At 43.1% G+C, this 22842-nt stretch overlaps 1 protein-coding gene across 6 annotated transcripts in view; it reads left to right on the top strand.

The window, feature by feature from the left end:
- LOC111973093 (A-kinase anchor protein 7) overlaps positions 1-22369 on the top strand; it is a 52465-nt gene extending 30096 nt beyond the window's left edge. For 4 of the 6 annotated variants that reach the window (XM_024000305.2, XM_024000308.2, XM_024000309.2 and 1 more), the window contains 2 exons: positions 19953-19988; positions 20586-22369. In XM_024000305.2, the coding sequence (XP_023856073.1) occupies positions 19953-19988; positions 20586-20797 (248 nt within the window). In that variant the 3' untranslated portion in view covers positions 20798-22369. Of the gene's footprint in view, positions 1-14873; positions 15436-19952; positions 19989-20585 lie in introns of those variants that run through there. The other 2 variants (XM_070446505.1, XM_024000307.2) reach the window with 2 other exon arrangements.
- The last annotated feature ends 473 nt before the right edge of the window (positions 22370-22842 follow it).

The following is a 22842-nucleotide window of genomic DNA, read 5'->3' on the forward strand; positions in this document are numbered from 1 at the left end:
GTCAATAGTAATGCTGTGATGTTGTAGTAGTAGGGGCCCGTATTGGTAAGCAGTAGGGATGCACCGATATAAAAAAAAATTGACCGATAACCGATATTTAAAAATCTTGCTGCCTTTTTAAGCATTCTAGTACAGTTAAATAAACTCAGCAAAAAAAGAAACGTCCTTTTTCAGGACCCTGTCTTTCAAGAATAAGTCGTAAAAATCCAAATAACTTCACAGATCTTCATTGTAAAGGGTTTAAACACTTTTTCCCCATGCTTGTTCAATGAACCATAAACAATTAATGAACATGCACCTGTGGAACGGTCGTTAAGACACTAAGGTCACAGTTATGAAAACTTAGGACACTAAAGAGGCCTTTCTACGGACTCTGAAGAACACCAAAAGAAAGATGCCCAGGGTCCCTGCTCATCTGCGTGAACTTGCCTTAGGCATGCTGCAAGGAGGCATGAGGACTGCAGATGTGGCTAGGGCAATAAATTGCAATGTCCGTACTATGAGACGCCTAAGACTGCGCTACAGGGAGACAGGACGGACAGCTGATTGTCCTCGCAGTGGCAGACCACGTGTAACAACACCTGCACAGGATTGGTACATCCGAACATCACACCGGCGGGACAGGTACAGAATGGCAACAACAACTGCCCGAGTTATACCAGGAATGCACAATCCCTCCATTAGTGCTCAGACTGTCCGCAATAGGCTGAGAGAGGCTGGACTGAGGGCTTGTAGGCCTGTTGTAAGGCAGGTCCTCACCAGACATCACCGGCAACAACGTCGCCTATGGGCACAAACGTCGCTGGACCAGACAGGACTGGCAAAAAGTGCTATTCACTGACGAGTCGCGGTTTTGTCTCACCAGGGGTGATGGTCGGACTCGCGTTTATCGTCGAAGAAATGAGCGTTACACTAAGGCCTGTACTCTGGAGCGGGATCGATTTGGAGGTGGAGGGTCCGTCATGGTCTGGGGCAGTGTGCCACAGCATCATCGGATTGAGCTTGTTGTCATTGCAGGCAATCTCAATGCTGTGCGTTACAAGGAAGACATCCTCCCTCATGTAGTACCCTTCCTGCAGGCTCATCCTGACATAACCCTCCAGCATGACAATGCCACCAGCCATACTGCTCGTTCTGTGTGTGATTTCCTGCAAGAAAGGAATGTCAGTGTTCTGCCATGGCCAGCGAGAAGCCCGGATCTCAATCCCATTGAGAACATCTGCGACCTGTTGAATCGGAGGGTGAGAGCTAGGGCCATTCCCCCCCAGAAATGTCCGGGAACTTGCAGGTGCCTTGGTGGAAGAGAACTGGCAAATCTGGTGCAGTCCATGAGGAGGAGATTCACTGCAGTACTTAATGCAGCTGGTGGCCACACCAGATACTGACTGTTACTTTTGATTTTGAACCCCCCCCCCCCCCTTGTTCAAGGACACATTATTCCATTTCTGTTAGTCACATGTCCGCATAACTTGTTCAGTTTGTCTCAGTTGTTGAATCTTGTTATGTTCATACAAATATTTACACATGTTAAGTTTGCTGAAAATAAAGGCAGTTAGAGGACGTTTCTTTTTTTGCTGAGTTTAGTTGAAACGCGTACACACACACACACTGACCAAAAAGTTATTTTGTTGGCATTTACTTATGTCCCCATTACCAGTAAAACATAATCAAAACCTTTTTCACTGACTTGCTGTTTTGTTGTTTGTTTGTTCAGTCTCAACCAGGATTTCATCATACATGTCAAGCAGGGAAGTTTCAGCTCTGTCTGTCCGTGGCCTCTCTTCCTCGGTGTGCACTGTCACTGTGTCCGTTTCCAGCTGTGTCTAACGTTTCACGTAAACCCTACCCTGTTTCTTGTCTGCGTCGAAGTAGCAGTCCTTGTACCTAGCATCGAGCATGGTGGCGACACAGTAGAGGCTCAGAGAATCGCTTGTTTACAGCCTGTAGTAGAGTACTTTTCCAAGTTAACCTGACGGTCTGTGTTGGCATTTTTGTTGAGCAGGCATTTCAATGCCTTGACAGGGTATCACGTCTGCTGCAGGCAGAGTTGAGCTTATTTCTCGAGTCAGTTGTTTGAATTGAGCGAGGAGTGTTCATTGTTCTAAGTTTCAAACATTTTCTCAAATGCCATTGAAATAGCAGTAGCGGTATGAGAACCAGCATATTCTTGAGCATGCAATTCGGCTTCCCTCAGTAGGAAATCCTCGTCGACCCACTGTGCTGTCAGACTCATAATGCTCATGGGGCTTTCATCGCTGGTCCAAATGTCAGTCTTGAAGCTAATGGCAACATCTGAAAAATAGCGCCTACTTGGTAGTGTGTACTGGTGCTCGACCAGTCGGCGAAAGCCAACATCATCCACGACAGAGAACGGTTGATTGTCAAGGGCAATGAATCCCATTATCTTGGCGTTAATGGATTTGGTCTTTGTGTTGTCTCACTGAAATTGTATTACTCTTTCAAATGACTGCTCGACTTGTTGACTGTTTGATCCACACAGCAGACATTGTGGGCTAGGTTAGGAATGCTGTGTTGCACGTTTAGCAGTATATATTTTTTGTGACGTCTTTAAACATCTACCTACGTTTATATAGGTATGCACGTCAGCTTTGACATGGCTTTTGCACATCGGCGTTAAACTAGATATCGGGCCGATACCGATGTTGGGCTTTTTAGCTAATATTGTCCGACTCCGATATACTTACCGAAATATCGTGCATGCCTAGTAAGTAGTGGATGAAAGATGGGATTGCAGGCGAGTCGGATCCACGATGGTCACCATAACTTCCCCCTGCTACGGAGTGTCACTCAATAGCCCTGCCTGCTCTCTGAGACTGTAGATAAGAAACATGCTGTTCTATTGATTTGATGCTGTTTGTTGTTGGATTATTAATTCTGTGGATGTCGCCAGCCGCTGTTCAGACACATTTAATGGCCTTGATGCTCTTCTCACACACAAGGAGGGAATCTGTAGTAAACCAGGCTGTAGTCATTTGCTCTTGCTTTTTAATCTGATGGTGATGGGCTATCGTCTTGGATATAACACACAGTTAGTGTTTAGATAACGATCCAATAGAGTGCCCCTCAGTGGCTAAGGCTTCATTGAGGCTGAAGGGTTCGAGAGGGTTTAATGGTAATGGGATTCATTCTGTTTTAGGCGAAATCGATATGAAATATGTAGCTAATGTAATATAATTCATCGTTATTTAATGCAGGAAGACACATTTCTGATCTAAGTCTCAGTAGTCTGCACAGTTGGAATTAATACATTTATTTGTTTCTTGCGCAACAACAAGTCTCTCTTCATGAATTTAGTATCTGTCATATTCAAACTGTCTAAAATCAAAAGTAATGCCCGCCCAGGTGCGTTTGGATTTCAAGACACGCCAATAGATACGCTACATGACCAAAAGTATGTGGACACCTGCTCATCGAACATCTCATTCCAAAATCATAAGCATTAATATGGAGTTGGTCCCCTCTTTGCTGGTAAAACATAATCTACTCTTCTGGGAAGGCTTTAGATGTTGGAACATTGCTGCGGGGCCTTGCTTCCATTCAGCCACGAGCAATAGTGAGGTCGAGCACTGATGTTGGCCAATTAGGCCTGGCTCGCAGTCTGCGTTCCAAATCATCCCAAGGTTTTCAATGGGGTTGAGGTCAGGACTCTGTGCAGGCCAGTCAAGTTCTTCCACACCAATCTCGACAAAACATTTCTGTATGCACATCACTTTGTGCACAGGGGCATTGTCATGCTAAAACAGGAAAGGGCCTTCCCCAAACTGTTGCCACAAAGTTGGAAGCAGAGAATCATCTAGAATGTCATTGTATGCTGTAACGTTAAGATTTCCCTTCACTGGAACTGAGGCCTAGCTCGAACCATGAAAAACAGCCCCAGACCATTATTACTCATCCACCAAACTTTACAGTTGGCACTATGAATTGGGGCAGTTAGGGTTCTCCTGGCACTTGCCAAACCCAGATTTGAGTGTCGAACTACCAGATGGTAGCGTGATTCATCACTTCAGAGAATGCATTTCCAATGCTCCAAAGTCCAATGGCAGCAAGTTTTACACCACTTCACCGGCACTTGGCATTGCGCATGGTGATCTTAGGCTTGTGTGTGGCTGCTCGGCCATGGAAACAGCAGCTCTAGCAGGACAGAAATTTGACAAACTGACTTGTTGGAAAGGTGGCATCCTATGACGGTGCCACGTTGAAAGTCACTGAGCCCTCCAGTAAGGGTATTCTACTGTTAATGTTTGTCTATGGAGATTGCATGGTGGTGCTCGATTTCATACACCTGTCAGCAACGGATGTGAAGGGGTGTCCACATACTTTTGTATACAGTGCCTTCGGAAAGTATTCAGACCCCTTGACTTTTTCCACATTTTGTTACGTTACAGCCTTATTCAGCAATCTACACACAATACCACTTAATGACAAAGCAAAACAMTTTTWTTTTTTTTTCACATTTATTACAAATAAAAAACTACACAATTCCATATGTGTTATTTCATAGTTTCATACTTATAAAATAGTAAAAATAAAGAAAGAACACCTACTCATTGAAGGGTTTAAAACTTTTCACCGGTAGTGGGAATATAGATAGATATAATATACTGTATAGAGAGAGAGAGATACAGTTGAAGTCGGAAGTTTACATACACCTTAGCCAAATAAATTTAAACTCAGTTTTTCACCATTCCTGACATTTAATCCTAATAAGAATTCCCTGTCTTAGGTCAGTTAGGATCACCACTTTATTTTAAGAATGTGAAATGTCAGAATAATAGTAGAGAGAATGATTTATTTCAGCTTTTATTTCTTTCATCACATACACTCAATTAGTATTTGGTAGCATTGCCTTTTAAATTGTTTAACTTTAGTCAAACGTTTCGGGTAGCCTTCCACAAGCTTCCCACGATAAATTGGGTGAATTTTGGCCCATTCTTCCTGACAGAGATGGTGTAACTGAGTCAGGTTTGTAGGCCTCCTTGCTCGCACACGCTTTTTCAGTTCTGCCCACAAATAGGATTGAGGTCAGGGTTTTGTGATGGCCACTACAATACCTTGACTTTGTTGTCCTTAAGCCATTTTCTCACAACTTTGGAAGTATGCTTGGGGTCATTGTCCATTTGGAAGACCCATTTGTGACCAAGCTTTAACTTCCTGACTGATGTCTTGAGATGTTGCTTCAATATATCCACCTAATTTTCCTTTCTCATGAAGCCATCTATTTTGTGAAGTGCGCCAGTCCCTCCTGCAGCAAAGCAACCCCACAACATGATGCTGCCACCCCCGTGCTTCACGGTTAGGATGGTGTTCTTTGGCTTGAAAGCCTCCCCCTTTTTCCTCCAAATATAACGATGGTCATTATGGCCAAACGGTTCTATTTTTGTTTCATCAGACCAGAGGACATTTCTCCAAAAAGTACAATCTTTGTCCCCATGTGCAATTGCAAACCGTAGTCTGGCTTTTTTATGGCGGTTTTGGAGCAGTGGCTTCTTCCTTGCTGAGCGGCTTTTCAGGTTATGTTGACATAGGACTCGTTTTACTGTGGATATTGATACTTTTGTACCTGTTTCCTTCAGCATCTRCACAAGGTCCTTTGCTGTTGTTCTGGGATTGATTTGCTGTTGTTCTGGGATTGATTTGCGCTTTTCGCTCCAAAGTACGTTCATCTCTAGTAGACAGAACGCGTCTCCTTCCTGAGCGGAATGACGGCTGTGTGGTCCCATGGTGTTGCGTACTATTGTTTGTACAGATGAACGTGGTACCTTCAGGCGTTTGGAAATTGCCCCCAAGGATGAACCAGACTTGTGGAGGTCTACAAAAAAAAAAATCTGAGGTCTTAGCTAATTTCTTTAGATTTTCCCATGATGTCAAGCAGAGGCACTGAGTTTGAAGGTAGACCTTGAGATACATCCARAGGTACACCTCCTATTGACTCAAATGATGTCAGTTAGCCTATCAGACGCATCATTTTCTGGAATTTTCAAGCTGTTTAATGGCACAGTCAACTTAGTGTATGTAAACTTCCTTACCCACTGGAATTGTGATACAGTGAAATAATCTGTCGGTAAACAATTGTTGGAAAAATTACTTGTCATGCACAAAGTAGATGTCCTAACCGACTTGCCAAAACTATAGTTTGTTAACAAGAAATTTGTGGAGTCATTGAAAAAACGAGTTTAATGACTCCAACCTAAGTGTATGTAAACTTCCGACTTCAACTGTATATACATACAGTGCATTCGGAAAGTATACAGACCCCTTCCTTTTTTCCACATTTTGTTACATTACAGCCTTATTTTAAAATGTGTTAAATAAAAAAACACACAATACCCCATAATGACAAAGTGAAAACAGGTTTTTCGAAATTGTATCATATTTATTAAAAATAAAAAAACACTTAAGTATTCAGACCCTTTGCTGTGAGACCTGGAATTGAGACTTGGATGCATCCTGTTTCCAATGATCATCCTTGATGTTTKTACAACTTGATTGGAGTCCACCTGTGGTAAATGCAATTGATTGGACATGATTCAGAAAGGCACACACCTGTCTATATAAGGTCCCACAGTTGACAGTGCATGTCAGAGCAAAAACTATGAGGTTAAAGGAATTGTCTGTAGAGCTTCGAGACAGGATTGTGTTTAGGCAGAGATCTGGGGAAGGGTACCAAAAAATGTCTACAGCATTGAAGGTCCCAAGAACACAGTGGCCTCCATCATTCTTAAATGGAAGATTTGTGGAATCACCAAGGCTCTTCCTAGAGCTGACCGCCCAGCCAAACTGAGCAGTCGGGGGAGATGGGCCTTGGTCAGGGAGGTGACCAAGAACCCGATGGTCACGCTGACAGGGCTCTAAAATAGCTCTGATGCTATCAGTGTTTATTCCCTGAAAACAATAACAGAGCTGCGTCTGATATCAGCACAGTCATCTAGACAAGGTCCATAGACAGACAGACAGACAACATTATGTCGGTCTGTCTTTCTGACATCTAACAGTGCTGACGTCCAGAGAGCAGTTTTATGTCAGTGAGCTCTAAGCAGGCGTCACGCTGTCACGGCCAAGGCTGGGAGAGCAACAGGAATGTTGCCTGGTACCTCTAGTTCATAGTCTTTCTGCACACCGAGATGTGTGCATGCGTACGTTCATGCTCTACCAATTCATCCAGTCTGGCCAAAGTCTGCCACAGCAGCTTTGAATACCAACAGCCCAGAGTTAGCTGCTAATTGAATCTCGTATTTCGAGGGTTAAGTAGAGGAGAGGACAGTAGTCACCCTGGCATAGTATTTCACAAACTCTGGTGTGCCTTGGATGGTGGGTGAGAGGTGGTGATGGGCCAGTGGGGTCAGAGCAGAGCAGTGTGTGCCAACTGGGTCATAACATAAACATGCTCTGTCTAGCCTCACTTCATCATCTGAATGCTCCTGGCTGTCTTTCCACTCTACTGCTTTAACATGGAGACGTAGTCAGTTCTCTGGCAGTTTGGCTCCATATTTCACTTCTTTATTGACCATTTAATGTTGTCGTCACATTTTTTGCGTAGCAGCCAAACTAATAATGAAGTGGTCATCATTGACGAGATTGTTTACAAAATGTAGTCATGCTATTACTTCTACTGTAGCTAACCCAGGGGATTTCAACCAGTGGTCCACGGAGGTACTGCAGGGGTCTGTGAAAATATGTATATATACAGTGCATTCGGAAAGTATTAAGTCCCCTTGACTTTTTCCACATTTTTACGTTACAGCGATATATTAATCTTTTTTTTTCCTCATCGATCTACAGACCACCTCATGACAAAGCATAAACAGTAAAAATAAATAAATAAACTGATCACATTTACATAAGTCTTCAGACCCTTTAGTCAATACTTTGTGGAAGCACCTTTGGCAGCGATTACAGCCTCGAGTCTACGTGGGTATGACGTTACAAGCTTGGCACACCTGTATTTGGGTGAGTTTCTCCCATTCTTCTCTGCAGATCCTCTCAAGCTCTGTCAGGTTGGATGGGGAGTGTAGCTTCACAGCTATTTTCAGGTCCTTCCAGAGATGTTTGATCAGATTCAAGTCCGGGCTCTGGCTGGGCCACTCAAGAACATTCAGAGACTTGTCCAGAAAGCCACTCCTGCGTTTTCTTGGCTGTGTGCATTGGGTCGTTGTCCTGTTGGATGGTGAACCTTCGCCCTAGTCTGCGGTCCTGAGCGCTCTGGAGCAGGTGTTCCTCAAGGATCTCTCTGTACTTTGCTGCGTTCATCTTTCCCTCGATCCTGACTAGTCTCCCAGTCCCTGTCGCTGAAAAACATCCCCACAGCATGATGTTGCCACCACCATGCTTCACCGTAGGGATGGTGCCATGTTTCCTCCAGACGTGACGCTTGGCATTCAGGCCAAAGAGTTCAATCATTGTTTCATCAGACCATACTATCTTGTTTCTCATGGTCTGAGAGTCCTTTAAGTGCCTTTTGGCAAACTTCAAGAGGGCTGTCATGTGCCTTTTACTGAGGAGTTGCTTCCGTCTGGCCACTCTACCATAAAGGGCTGATTGGTGGAGTGCTGAAGAGATGGTTGGCCTTCTGGAAGGTTCTCCCATCTCCACAGAGGAGCTCTGTCAGAGTGACCATTGGATTCTTGGTTACCTCCCTGACCAAGAGTCTTGGTGGTTCCAAACATCTTACATTTAAGAATGATGGAGGCCACTGTGTCTTGGGGAACTTCAATGCTGCAGACATTTTTTGGTACCCTTCCCCAGATCTGTGCCTAGACACAATCCTGTTTCAGAGCTCTACGGACAATTCCTTCGACCTCATGGCTTGGTTTTTGCTCTGACATGCACTGTCAACTGTGGGACCTTATATAGACAGGTGTGTGCCTTTCCTAATCATGTCCAATCAATTGAATTTACCTCAGGTGGACTCCAATCAAGTTGTGGAAACATCTCAAGGATGATCAGTTGAAACAGGATATTCATTTACAAAAATATTTTAGAACCTATTTTCGCTTTGGAATTATGGGGTATTGTGTGTAGATTATCAGGGGGGGAAACTATTTAATACATTTTAGAATATGGCTGTAACGGAACACTCTTTGCACAGGCTATTAATTGTGTCAATTGTATGCTCTTTGTTTGTCAATCTTGATCAATTCCCCGTTAAATATACACAGAGTGTACAAAGCATTAAGAACACCTTCCTAATATTGAGTTGCACCTCAGAACAGTCTCAATTCTTTGGGGTATGACTCTACAAGGTGTCGAAAGCGTTCCACAGGGATGCTAGCCCACATTGACGTCAATGCTTCCCACAGTTGTGTGAAGTTGACTGGATGTTCTTTAGGTGGTGGACCATTCTTGATGCACACGGGAAACTATTGAGGGAAAAACCCAGCGGCGTTGCAGTTCTTGACAAACCGGTGCGCCGGAACCTACTACCATACTTCATTCAAAGGCACTTAAACTTTTTGTCTTGCCCATTCCCCCTCTGAATGGCACACACACAATCCATGTCTCAAGGTAAAAATCCTTCTTTAACCTGTTTCCTCCCCTTCATCTACACTGATTGAAGTGGATTTAACAAATTACATTAATAAGGGATCATAGCTTTCACCTGAATTAATCTGTCTATGTCATGGAAAGAGGAGTTCTTAATGTTTGGTACACTCTGTGTATCTTGATTATATAGCTTTGCACACCTGGATTGTACAATAGTTACAACCGTTAAACTCTGTAACTGTCTTGGCCTCATGATGAAATCCCTGAGCAGTTTCCTTCCTCTCTGGCAACTGCGTTAGGAAGGACGTCAATAGCTCTTTAGTGACTGGCACCATCCAAAGCCTAATTAATAACTTCACCATGCTCAAAGGGATATTCAGCGTATGCTTTTTAAATACCAATCAGTGCCCTTTGGGGCTCCCGAGTGGCGCAGTGGTCTAAGGCACTGCATCTCAGTGCTAGAGGCATCACTACAGACACCCTGGTTTGAGTCCAGGCTGTATCACAACCAGCCGTGATTGGGAGTCCCATAGGGCGGCGTACAATTACCCCTAGCGTCGTTCGGGTTTGGCCGGTGTAGGCCATCATTGTAAATAAGAATTTGTTCTTAACTGACTTGCCTAGTCAAATGTATCATTTAAAAACATTTGTGAGGCATTGAAAAACCTCCCTGGTCTTTGTGGTTGAATCTGTGCTTGATATTCACTACTCGATTGAGGGACCTTACATACTGTGTGGGGTACAGAGATGGGGTGATCATAAAAAWTTTTTTAACCACTATTGAACACAGAATGAATCCATGAATACTTGTTGACTAAATGTTAATAGGGATGTGAATATTGTATTTGTAAATTCATCACTGTGTAGTTAAATTTAACCACCATTTACAGCTCGACCTGCCTGCCTCCTGCTGAATCTTTGTCCTTACGAGTGGACTGCTACAAGGGCCCTAATTTAGATAGGTTTCTGCCTAGAATATCCAACATTTTGGTCAGCTATTTGTTAGTCAACTTGTCTATAATTAGATACATTCAGCTTCTCTTTTGTCATTAGAAGACTAAATAAAACCCTTTCTCACTAGAATGTCATAAATCGATAGAATGAATGCTTCAATCTACTGTCGGTACATTTTTCTCTGTCGTGTTTCTTTCGCGGCGCAAAGACATTTAGGTACCATTAAGAAAATGTAATAAAAAAACAGGAAATATTTTCTGTAAAAATGTTTTAAATGACATCAGTTTGACCAGTTGTAAGAAAATAGAAAGCTGTAAAAACGACCCAAAGTGTTAAGATTTCAGTTTGGCTTGAATGCATATTTTATGTGCTTGAAATAAAATCAGCTTTTATGATGCTGATAAACATAGCGCCTTTACAGACGGTCCCTAATTGCACATTCTCATTCTCTCAAGATCCTCACAAAGAAAGAAAGAAAAACTCTATGCAAACTCACACATACTACACTGGCACTCCCACACACACACTCCTACATACACGCTCACACACATGCATATTGATGCCACACAGACACTCTTTCACACTGTTTAGTATACAGTATATCCTGATTGCCTAGTCACTTCTAACCCGACCTACATGTACATACTGCATTACCTCACCTCGTACCCCTGCACATTGACTCGTTACTGGTTCTCCTTTGTATATAGCCTCATTATTGTTATTTTATTGTGTTACTATTTCCTTTTTTATTTAGCAAATATTGTTCTTACTTTTTAACTCTGCATTGTTGGGAATGGGCTCGTAAGTAAGCATTTCACGGTGAAGTCTACAACAGTTGTATTCGGCGCATGTGACCAATAACATATTATTTTATTTAAAATCATATTTCTCCACCCCTGTTCCCTGGTCAAAATGTTAATTTGGTGTATCATTTTACTGCAAGAAATGATTCATTCTGCAGGAGTTAATATTAAGGCTACTTGAGAGGTTATAGACCTACAGTCAGTGTCCAGAGTTTCCATTTAACCCATCTGAACAGTAGGCTACAGCCTATTTGACGTCCCCTCCCCGTCTTGTGACTGTTGAATTTCTCTAATGCCTCACAATCATCGCAGATAACTACGCCGGCACTGCTATCATACTCTTCTACCACTTCACCAAATCTTTCCCAAACATGGCTTTTCTGGAGCTTCCCTTTATTTTCAACTCTCCTTTTTGCAGCTTTTCTCTTATTGAATTAAACTCCGACGTTGTCCACAAAAGCATTTGGCGATTGGTATGTCGGCTATTTGGCGCACGTACAGTTAGGCCCTAAAGCTTAGGCTTTTACGCACTCATTGGCAGATAGCCTAAAATAATGAAAGAAAAATCTCAATGTTGCCTATAGATATAAATTGCACAAGAATGATACATTTATGGATTTTTTTAAGGTATTGTTCTCTCTTTATTCAACCCACCCTTCATCCACACAATGTTTCATGGCCCTAAACCCGCCCGCCCCGCAGATATAACCGTGGGGGCTGTGGGTTATAAGTCAACCCGCGCATCGCTAGTAGTCAGAGTTTCTCTGTCAGTTCGACTTTTAGACTGCGTTGACTCACTCTACACATTTTTCCACTACCTAATAGTGAAGTGGTCATCGGAGATGAGATGGTGTTTATTCATATCATTAACTCTAGCTAGGCCTATACAYTGCTGTAGCAAGTCTACACCCCCTTGAACTGTTTTCACATTTTGTTGCGTTACAAAATGGGATTGAAATCGATTTAATGTATTACATTTTTTGATCTACACAAAATATTCCAGAATGTGAAAAGAAAATTTTACAAATTAATAAACATTTAATATCTAAAATATAGTAAGTATTCACCCCATTTGTTTAGGCAAGCCTAAATTAGTTCAGAAGTAAAACTTGGTTTAACTAATCACAAGTTTTATTGACTCACTCTGTGTGAAATAATAGGTGTTGACAATACTTTTGAATGACTACCCCTTCCTCTGTCCCCCATACATACAACATCTGTAAGGTCCCTCAGTCAAGTGATCATTTTCAAGAAATAGATTAAAACTACAAAAACCAGGGTGTTTTTTTAAAGCCTCGTAAAAAAGATGTGTTTGGTACGATGGGTAACAGTTAACAAATCAGACATTGACTATCTTCAAGCATGGTCAAGTTTAATATTATGCTAGTGGATGATGTTATAAACCGACCCAACACATCAACAGATGCCAGTCGTCCTTCTGAACATGAGCTGCCAGTACAAGAAGGAAACTGACCTCTAAACGAGTCACAAACCCGGATCCGGGTCCCCCATCAAAAAAACTGACTAGCATAGCCTAGCTAAAGCCACAGGGATTCATATAATAAAAATGTTCATGAAATCACAAGTCCAAGGACACCAAAATGAAAGATACACATCCTTTGTGAATCCAGCCATCATTTCTCATTTTTAAAATTTTTACAGGGAAGACCAACAACTACTGTATTTCTATTACTAACCACCATAGCAAAAGAACAACTTTTTTTTTCCAAACCATTTTTGTTCCTGCATAGGTAGGCTATCACAAATTCGACCAAATAAAGATTTATAAATAGTCACTAACCAGAAAACAACTTCATCAGATGACAGTCTGATAACATATTTATTGTATAGCATTATGTTTTGTTCGAAAAATGTGCATATTTCAGGTATAAATCATAGTTTTTACATTTGCCAGCCACATCACAACTCTCACCAAACAACTAAATAAACTACAGAGAGCAACGTGAATACCTAAATACTCATCATAAAACATTTATGAAAAATACACAGCGTACAGCAATGAAAGACAAAGATCTTGTGAATCCAGCCAATATCAGATTCTTTAATGTTTATACAGCGAAAACAACAATTTACGCATTATATTAGCTTACTAAAATAGCCAACCACACAGCAGCATTGACTTCATGCCGTTAGCGATAGCGAATAAAACAGCAAAAGATATAAATTTTTCACTAACCTTCTCAAAACTTCATCAGATGACAGTCCTATAACATCATAACACCAATACATATATGTTTGTTCGAAAATGTGGCATATTTAGCGGCACAAATCGTGGTTATACAATGAGAATAGTAAGCCAAGCGCCAACAAAATGTCGGGAGAAATCTTGGGAGAGGCACCTAATCAATCAATAACTCATCATAAACTTGACTAAAAAATACAGGTTGGACAGCAAATGAAAGATACATTAGTTCTTAATGCAACCGCTGTGTTAGATTTTTTAAATTAACGTTACTACGACATACAGCGTGCAACCGCTGTGCAAAGCGAGACCGCACCGAAATTAATGGCGAGTAGTAGTTTTACATTTTTCAACGAAACAACGAATTAACATCATAAATAGTTTTACTCTTTTGATGAGCTTCCATCAGAATTTGTGCAAGTTGTCCTTTGTCCAGAATCATCGTTGTTCGGTTGTAGATTGTCGTCTTCAACTTAGGAATTAGCAGCAAACATTAGCTATGTGCCAGACGTGTCAACTCTTCATAACGCAGCACAAAGAAAATTCCGAAATCGCAATATACTGATATAAACTGATATAACTCGTTTAAAATAACTACATATTGATGTTTTTAACACCTATATCGAATAAAATCAGAGCCGGATATATCTAAGGGCCTATAACGAGAGCTTTTCAAGAAGGCCATCCTGACGTCTGTCTTGCGCCATGACGAACGTTGAAAAGAGTGCACCCCACGTCCAGAGCCTTTATACGGCCTCAGATCTACCTAGCAACACCATTCCAATTCTCACTGCTTAACATCTAGGAAATCGTATGCAGTGCATGTCGACTCATAGATTACATGCAAATTAATAAACTGACCCTGGAACAGAGTGCCCGATTTCAGATTTCTCACTTCCTGACAGGAAGTTAGCTGCAACTTGAGTTCTGTTTTACTCACAGATATAATTCAAACGGTTTTAGAAACTAGAGAGTGTTTTCTATCCAATAGTAATAATAATATGCATATTGTACGAGCAAGAATTGAGTACGAGGCAGTTTAATTTGGGAACGAATTTTTACAAAGTGTGAAAACAGCGCCCCCATATTGACAAGAAGTTTTAAGGATGTTACCATGAGGCCATTGGTGATTTTAAAACAGCTACAGAGTTCAATGGCTGTGATTGGAGAAAACTGAGGATGGATCAACATTGTAGTGACTCTACAATAATGACCAAATTGTGAGAAGAAGAATACAAATATACAGAATATTACATAACATGCATATGTATGCCACAAGGCACTAAAGTAATACTGAAGAAAACAAACATGGCAAAGGAAGACACTTTTTGGCCTAAATGCAAAGCCTTATGTTTGGTACAAATCCAAACACAACACATCACTGAAATAAATAACTGCCTCCTTATTTTCAGGCATGGTGGTGGCTGCATCATGGTATGGGTATGCTTGACATTGGCAAAGACTGGGGAGTTGTTCAGGATGAGAAGAAAGGGGATGGAGCTAAGCACAGGCAAAATCCTAGAGGAAAACCTGCTTCAGTCTGCTTTACACCGGACTCTGGAAGAGGAATTCACGTTTTCAGCAGGACAATAACCTAAAACACGAAGCCAAATCTACACTGGAGTTTCTTAGCAAGAAGACAGTGAATGTTCCTGAGTGGCCGAGTTACAGTTGTGACTGAAATCTGCTTGAAAATCTATGGCAAGACTTGAAAATTGCTGTCTAGCTATGATCCCCACACCTTTACAGAGCTTGGAGAATTTTGAAAAGAATAATGGCAAAATATTGCCCAATACAGGTGTGCAACGCTCTTATGAGACTTACCCAAAAAGACTCATAATTGTAATCGCTGCCAAAGATGTTTCTAACATATAATAACTCAGGGAGGTGAATACTTATCTAAAGTGTTTTATTTTTAATTTATCTTTTAAAAAATATATAACTTTTCTTCCACTTTGACATGACATAGTATTTTGTGTGGTTCGTTGACAAAAAATGACAAATCCTTTTTAATGTCACTTTGTAATACAATAAAATGTGAAGAAATCCAAGGGGGGTGTAGACTTTCTATAGGCCCTGTATGCCCTGGCTCGTGGCCTGGCGTCATTTTTCTATTCTTAGTAGAAAGCTACTCTCTAAAAGCAATTACCATTGTTCAAATATTGAATTGTAAAAAAGGATGATTGGATTTTCACTTACTGCATTCTGTTGCACGTTGACATTTTGATCTCAGATCTGATAGATTTTTATTGTATCTTTTTGACCTGTAGGTTAACTCATTAAATGGAAACAGAAGTTGCCAGCTGTGAGTGAAAGTCATAGTGCTTGCACAGCTTTGTATTATTAGCCTCTCATTTAGTTCCTAATGGTTGCTCGTCTTTGTGTGGAATGTCGAGTAGCTGGCAAGGTGAATAACCATGGTCTTGTAGAAAACCCTCTCTCTGGTCCTGGGAGTTAGACACAAACTTTCGGACACCTCTGGTCCTGGCTACGGATTGCCATGGGTCCTTCCAGAACACTCTTCCCTGGCTAGAGTCATGTGACCTGGTCATCCCAATCACAGGCTGTACTTGGTGAGGATCTCAAACCCCCAACACAATCGGTGCTTTAGTTGAACAAGGAGATGCAGAGAGACAACCGGTCAGAAGAACACTTCAACACAACTCACCACTGGAGCCTTCCTACAAGGACAATCCTCCAACCTGGACTTCCCAACTGTGTGATAGCGCATCGCTGACGATACAACCACTTCCACCATTACTTCCTGTTTCAATGCCGTCTGTCTTGAGCGTGGTACTAAAATGAAAATCTCTGTCTCCCACTGGTCATCCTACGTTGTCTAACCGGGGAGCTGGGACAGTTGTACCTATAATCAAAACTGGCACCTCTTTCGGAGACCACGCACATATACATACACACACACACACACACACGCATAAACACACACACAGCAGAGCACACAATTGTGGCAGTCAGCTGCCGGCCATTCCAAAGCAGTTATCCAAGGCAGCGAAAGGGTGGAGCTTGAGTAACCCCCTCCCTTTCCACACACTCACACACCCCTCCCCTCTTTGTCACCGAGTGAACGCAGCCTTCAGCCTCTCAGTTGACTCCCTCATTCACTCACTCCATCTCAGGCAGTGTGGAAGCCGTGCTGGATTTTACTACTCATCTGTTTGTAGCGGGGTAGAGCAGAGAGTGATAGAGAGAGGATAAAGACAGAGAGAGACAGGGGGCAGAGGAGCGGTGCGGCTATGGGGCAGTTGTGTTGCTTTCCCTTCTCCCGAGCAGAGGAGAAGATCCGTAAGTCCTTGGGTGTGGGTGGTCTTTCTGTATTCTGCTTTTCTTGTGGCTGGGACTCAGATCTATGGGAGAAAGAAAGGGGCTCATCATTTTACTGTATGTCTCTGTGAGAATGTGTGTTTGTATCCGAGTGTCCATTATTGTGTTTGTATCGTGTGTGGGTAAGTATGTGCTTTTGTGTGTGTACTTGTATTTGCACCTTAGGTCTTATCTTGGCATTGCGGAAGAGTTTATAGTCCACTATAAACGACATGCACATGCCATAAACGTGCGTGCTCCTGTCTCTGTCACCAGTGTACTGATATCTGAACTTGGGGCTGTCTGTCAAAGTGCCCGTGTCTTTTTCTGGAGCTGCTATGTGCCAACAGCCTCTCCAACAATTGGCAATGCAGCACACTCAGCACAGGAAGCTCCCATGCTGCCAAACAATTTATTTTTCATTTCTCTATTATAAATCCCTCCAAAGCTCTTGCCAGTCTGGCAAAGCTAGTCTTTTTTAATTTGGCAGGATTTTCTCTCTGCATTGTTTCTCTGTCTCCAACTCGATGGGGGCCTTTCTCTGTTGAAACACTGCAATCAGAGCGCTGCCTTTTTCTGAGAGCATGTTTGCCCTACTTTTAATTCTAGCTAGGTGGAGGGACCGAGAGAGAGAGAGAGAGAGAGAGAGAGTAGGAGTAAAAGGGAAACTAGAGGGATGGGGAGGAGGGAGGGAGGGGAAGAAAGAGAGAAGGGTGAAGAGGTTTGTCATGAGAGGTCAGATGCTCGTTGGGTGATGTGATTGTGTTGTCACCACGCCTCGTGAGCACAGCTGGGTGCGAGGAGCGTGACCTTGTTTGGCCGCTGGCTGGCTGTGTGAATACTGTGAAAGGGTGTCTGTGTTTTCCACGGAAAAGGGAGACAGTCTGTTCTTCCACGGGCACAAACTGTGAGCCCTGAGCATCTGACAACCCCAACAGCGCTAAATAATAGCTTTGGAATTTTAAAAGGCAGCATGGTAGAGTGTAGGGGGGAGGGGAGGGGAGGGCGGGTAGTTGTAACCAGCTAAAGCTGATCTGTCTGCCTGGTATTCCCAGTGTAGTTAGAAAAGACAGGAGAGGGCCTCAGAACACACTCAGACACATACAGTGCTAGTTAGTTTTAGTGACTCAAGCAGAGGCTTCATTGTGATCTGTATCCACATTGGAAGAGAACACTTGATTGTTCTCTTGCTATGGCATCATGTCAGCCTGAGGTGTGTAGCACATTCCTGCTTGTGTGTCTGATGAGTAAGATACATGACTGGCAGAGCGTGCTGTGTTGTTGCTGCCTGTCTGCACTCCTGTCGGTCTGCTTTTATGCAGCCACATGTGCATGCACACAGACACACACACACACGAAGTGCACAGTCATGGAAAAACACATACACACGGCCTATTCTAACCCCGTCCAAGGACAGATTGGAGCTGGGACCCAATGGCAACCTTGTCAGGCCACCAGCACTAGGTCCCTCTGGTGACGGAGAGACACGCGCCCTGTGATGTATGACTGACTGCAGAAGGTCCAGAAGCGCTAGGCTCAGCATGCAAGGACTTTCACACACACACACACACTGTATGGGCTCATTTGATGCATCACTTTATTTTGTTGGAGGATATCCTAGTTGCTGTGTTGTGAATACTCATTTTTATTTTGGAATGTGGCTTATCCATGAGAGATTCAATCTAGTGTGCTGGTTGATGAGGTGCAGTGCAGCGGTTGAGTCCCAGTGTGCGTGTGTGTGTACAGCAGAGAGCGAGCAGCACTAAAAAGATCCTTCCTCGCCTCATTTCCCTCAGATGACCTGGTGGTTTAGGAGGAGCTCTCTCAGGATCTCCCTAATGGAGCTGCCGTTTCCTCAGGAAATACCTCCAAGCAGACTCCACCGCACCACTCCCCCTTCCAGGGATGGAAGACAACCACACACATTTACATTTTAGTCACTTAGCAGACACTCTTATCCAGAGCGACTTACAGGAGCAATTACGGTTAAGTGCCTTGCTCAAGGGCACATCGACAGATTTTTTTTACCCCTAGTCGCCTCGGGGATTAGAACCAGCTACCTGCCACCCCGTTTGATAACACGTCTGATGAAATGTCTGGCCACAAGAGTGGAGTAGACACGGAGAGAGAGACTGCTGTTCGATACTTGCATAGTTTAATACTCTCAAAATCATTCTAATGCCATCGCCATGACTACTACCCATGCTAGTCTGGGTTTTGGCTTCCCTTTTCTCAGTCCAATACAAAAGGTGAACCACTTCGCCTGGTCTCTCAGGTGCACCCTGCTGGCCAGCTCTTTATCTGTCAGCCTGATCTCTCCTGCATTATTATCGGTGTGGATGTAGCGCTTAGTGCTCTCATAAAGTTCTCTCTGAGCCACAGCACTAACTAATGGAATAGAGTTTACCTTCACGCTGCTCACTGTTCTCGTTAGAGTGGGAGAGAGAGAGTCTCTCTAGTCTACGATGTTCAGGTTTGGCGTCTGTCAACCCATAAGGGTTTCCCCCCTCTTCACGTGGCAAATGCAGACATAGAAATAGAATTGCTAGTATCTAGTTCCGTGGATGTATGCACGCCCTTCTATGTACTGCACACTCTCTCACATTGTGTTCTGTGGACTTCCACGGTACAAAGTGCACTCCTGCCTTGATTGAGTTGATATGTTTTTCGTCACACTTTTGATAACCAACTTCTCCATGTGTCACTCGTATAGCAGCACGCGCTTTATTCTAATCTGCATACTGTAAGGTAGAATAAAGGTCATTACTTTGCCGTGTGAAGAAAGCTATTTATTTCTCCCCCTTTGCTGTAAGTATTCATTAAATGTCTTTGGAGAGAGACTCATCCCTGAGAGAAATACACTTAACACTTATGAACCTTTCTTAATCAGATRACTTGATTCTGTAACACGGTGGTCCTCTGAGTACGAGACCATAAAACACCACAGAAATCAAATGTGTGAGATTCCTAAATCACTGAGTGTTGAAATTCACCAAACCTATCATTCAGTACTGCAATCAAGATATGCTCTCAGTCAATCAAAATGTGTATGGCCAATCAAAATAAAGAATAGGCTAATCGCCACACAACCTCCCCTGATTGTGGGAAATGGAGTCTGATTTGTGTTGAAGTACTGTTCTGTTGTTAAACGGCTATTGTTTGTCTTGCAGATCTTTTTCAGAGTGGGCCTCGGGCTGCTCGGACAAGTACGTGGGTCTCTGTCACTCAGTGGGCTCTCTGAGTCCCAAAGCACCATTTCATTTAAAGCACTGTACTCTCCCGGACTTCCTCCTTTTGACATGTTCTTGTGTAACTAGCAGACTGTTCGACTCTAAACCATACTGGAGCGAGAGCGTGAAAGGATGACACCAATGTTTGTCCTGTATTTAGCCTCCGCTTCTCAGTGTTCTCACTGTCAATGCCAAATCCCCTGTCACTCTAATGCACCCTCCAACTCGAGCATACTTTAATACTGGCAGACTGTCACTTATACAGTAGCTAACAAGAGAACTGTACTGCAGGCACAAGATATTTCTCCTAAAACTATAGCCACGGTAAATTCATAGCTTACCTTAATCACTTAATTGTACTCCTCTGGGAATGTGCTTAATTGACACTGTATGAGCTTACCATCACTGAACTTTGACCCTTGAAGAGCCTTTAACCAAGGGGCTCTTGTTGTGTTGACAGAACTTGACACTGAGCTGGAATAGGGTAAAGGTCATGTAGCTCAGGCTGCATGGTGTGAGTAGTGACCGGGTGTAGTAGTGACGCTAGTTGTTGTGGTGTCGTTGGTTGTGTAGGTGTGAAGAGGGGTCCGGAGCCTGACGATGAGGAGCTGGTGAGCCTGAGTAAGAGGCTGGTGGAGGACGCCGTGCTGCGGGCCGTGCAGCAGTACATGGATGAGACTCAGCACAACGGGGCCGCGTCATCTGACCTGGCGCGGCCCTCAGACAACCTCAACAGTAACACTGTCAACACTACCACCACCGACACCAGCGCCAGCAGCAAATGACCACAGACAATTCCCCCAGGCAGCACTGGACACTAACCAGCCCAGGCAGGAACTCAGGCAGTCAGCCAGCCCAGGAGCCAATGGGCAGTTGAGGGGTTTTACTAGACAAGGAAGGAGGGTTTTTGGGGGCAGGACACTGAATTGATTGTGGAATCCCTATGCAGCTTTTTGTGTATCTTTAACTCTGTCACCCACTACTCTCAGCAGTCTCCCTCCACACAAGCCTCTGTCGTGTCTGTCTGTCTAACTGTCTGACTAGTTTGGACCTTCATTCTTTCCTCCTATAAAGAATTTCCCTTTTGAAGGAAATTGCTGTTCTGATTTATTGGCTGCCAAAGGTCGCCCCAACATTCAGAGTGGAACTGACGTGTCACGACACACACTACAGACTGATCTGGGACCTGAGGTTAGGTTGGGCTAAACCTCGGACCTCCACAAGGTGCGGTCACTGCAAAGACAATCACTGTCTTTCTACTAAAGCTAAAACAAAACATCACTACAAAATGAACTGCAACTCAAAAACTTGAGACCAAGGGAATTGAGCTGGACTATGCAGTTAGAAAATATGCTGTGAACTATGTTTACGTGATCCTGTCTCATCTGTGCTGTATGTGGTTAAGACGTGAAGGGTAAATTAAGAGTGGGTCCCATGTCCTACCTGTGGTAAAAATCTGCTTTTTAAAATCTAATGAATATACACAGCCAAAAAGGTTGACCTACCGGCGATGAGGATCACATTGGGTGTCTGTGAGTTTGTTTGTGTGTGTGTTTTGTTTGTCCCCTGTAGAAGAGGCTGGTTGATGCAGCAGGCCTGGTTGGGAAGCCCCTTCACACTCAGAACCAGTGTCCGTCTCAGAAACTACAGGACATAAAGGAGCTTTTATCCCAGCCAGCTGTCCAGGCTAGCATCCGCCGGAAGATATCTGGAGGACAGAGTCCATCTGCATCTGACTGACTGAACACTCCCAGTGCCCGCCTCCAGGACGGAGACAGCACCAAGGAACTTCACATACTGTAAGAGTAGGTTACTGTACTACACAGGAGAGAGACACCACAGTACAAACACAACAGAAAGTACATTCAGTTGTCATAGTGGAAGGTTTTCTGTATGATAATATTATTTACATTTTTTCTTTTTAAGATGTATGTAATTTTGAAATGAGTAGAAAAAAAATAGTTGGCTGAAAAAAGGACAACTGATGAATTTCAGTTTTTATTTTACATGCGGTTAGTGAAGGAGATGCTTAAATTACCACATCCGAACTGGCCTTAATAATGACTGAATTGAAGTAGACCTTGATTTATTATTACCTTGCTCTTGGAGGCTTGTGTTTTGTTTATGTCTATGTTCAGCTTTTGCATAAATTCACCAGAACCTTAACATATGCTTTGTGTCACAGATGTGTCATGGGATGCTACAGCATTGTCTGCTGCCTTGCTTATGGTCTCCACAGTCTAAAGGTTGTTCTATGTACCAGGTCTGCTAGATGTCAACGACAGTTTTGTGTGTCATGTCTAGCCACAATGAACAATAAAATTTTAAGAAATCAAGATATGAAAATCGATCGAACAGACTGTTTCCTGTCAGGTTGACTGATGCCTTGAGGGTGTTTTGGATGATCTATGGTGTCTATCTTGGGGGATGGTTCAAGGCAAATATCTAGAGCCTTTTGTGATGCACCCTCATTGGAATTTCCTCACAACAGATGGGTCAGTGGGTAGTTCCTGTATTTTAAAAGCATCTGCCTCAAGCAGTTGTTTTACTCATGTACTTTTACATGTTTTCTCTTCTATTTTTGGATCTTGGCCCTCAAAGCTCCCATTCGCCTGAGCCCTGGCACCATCTGCCCAAGCAGAGGGGGGGAAAACAAAGAGAAAGGGGGAGTGGATGCTGCCCAGAGATCGAAGCAGGATTGGAGGTCGTGGGCTGAAACTATACTTATCACGGAGCTGCCTGCTCCGATCGATACACGCTCCCTACCAGAGCCACTAATCTTCTCTTCACACCAGTCTGTAACATAATCTGCTATAGTATAGACAGAATA

Source organism: Salvelinus sp. IW2-2015, linkage group LG14 (assembly GCF_002910315.2).
Source record: "Salvelinus sp. IW2-2015 linkage group LG14, ASM291031v2, whole genome shotgun sequence".
Classification (NCBI taxonomy): Eukaryota; Metazoa; Chordata; class Actinopteri; order Salmoniformes; family Salmonidae; genus Salvelinus; species Salvelinus sp. IW2-2015.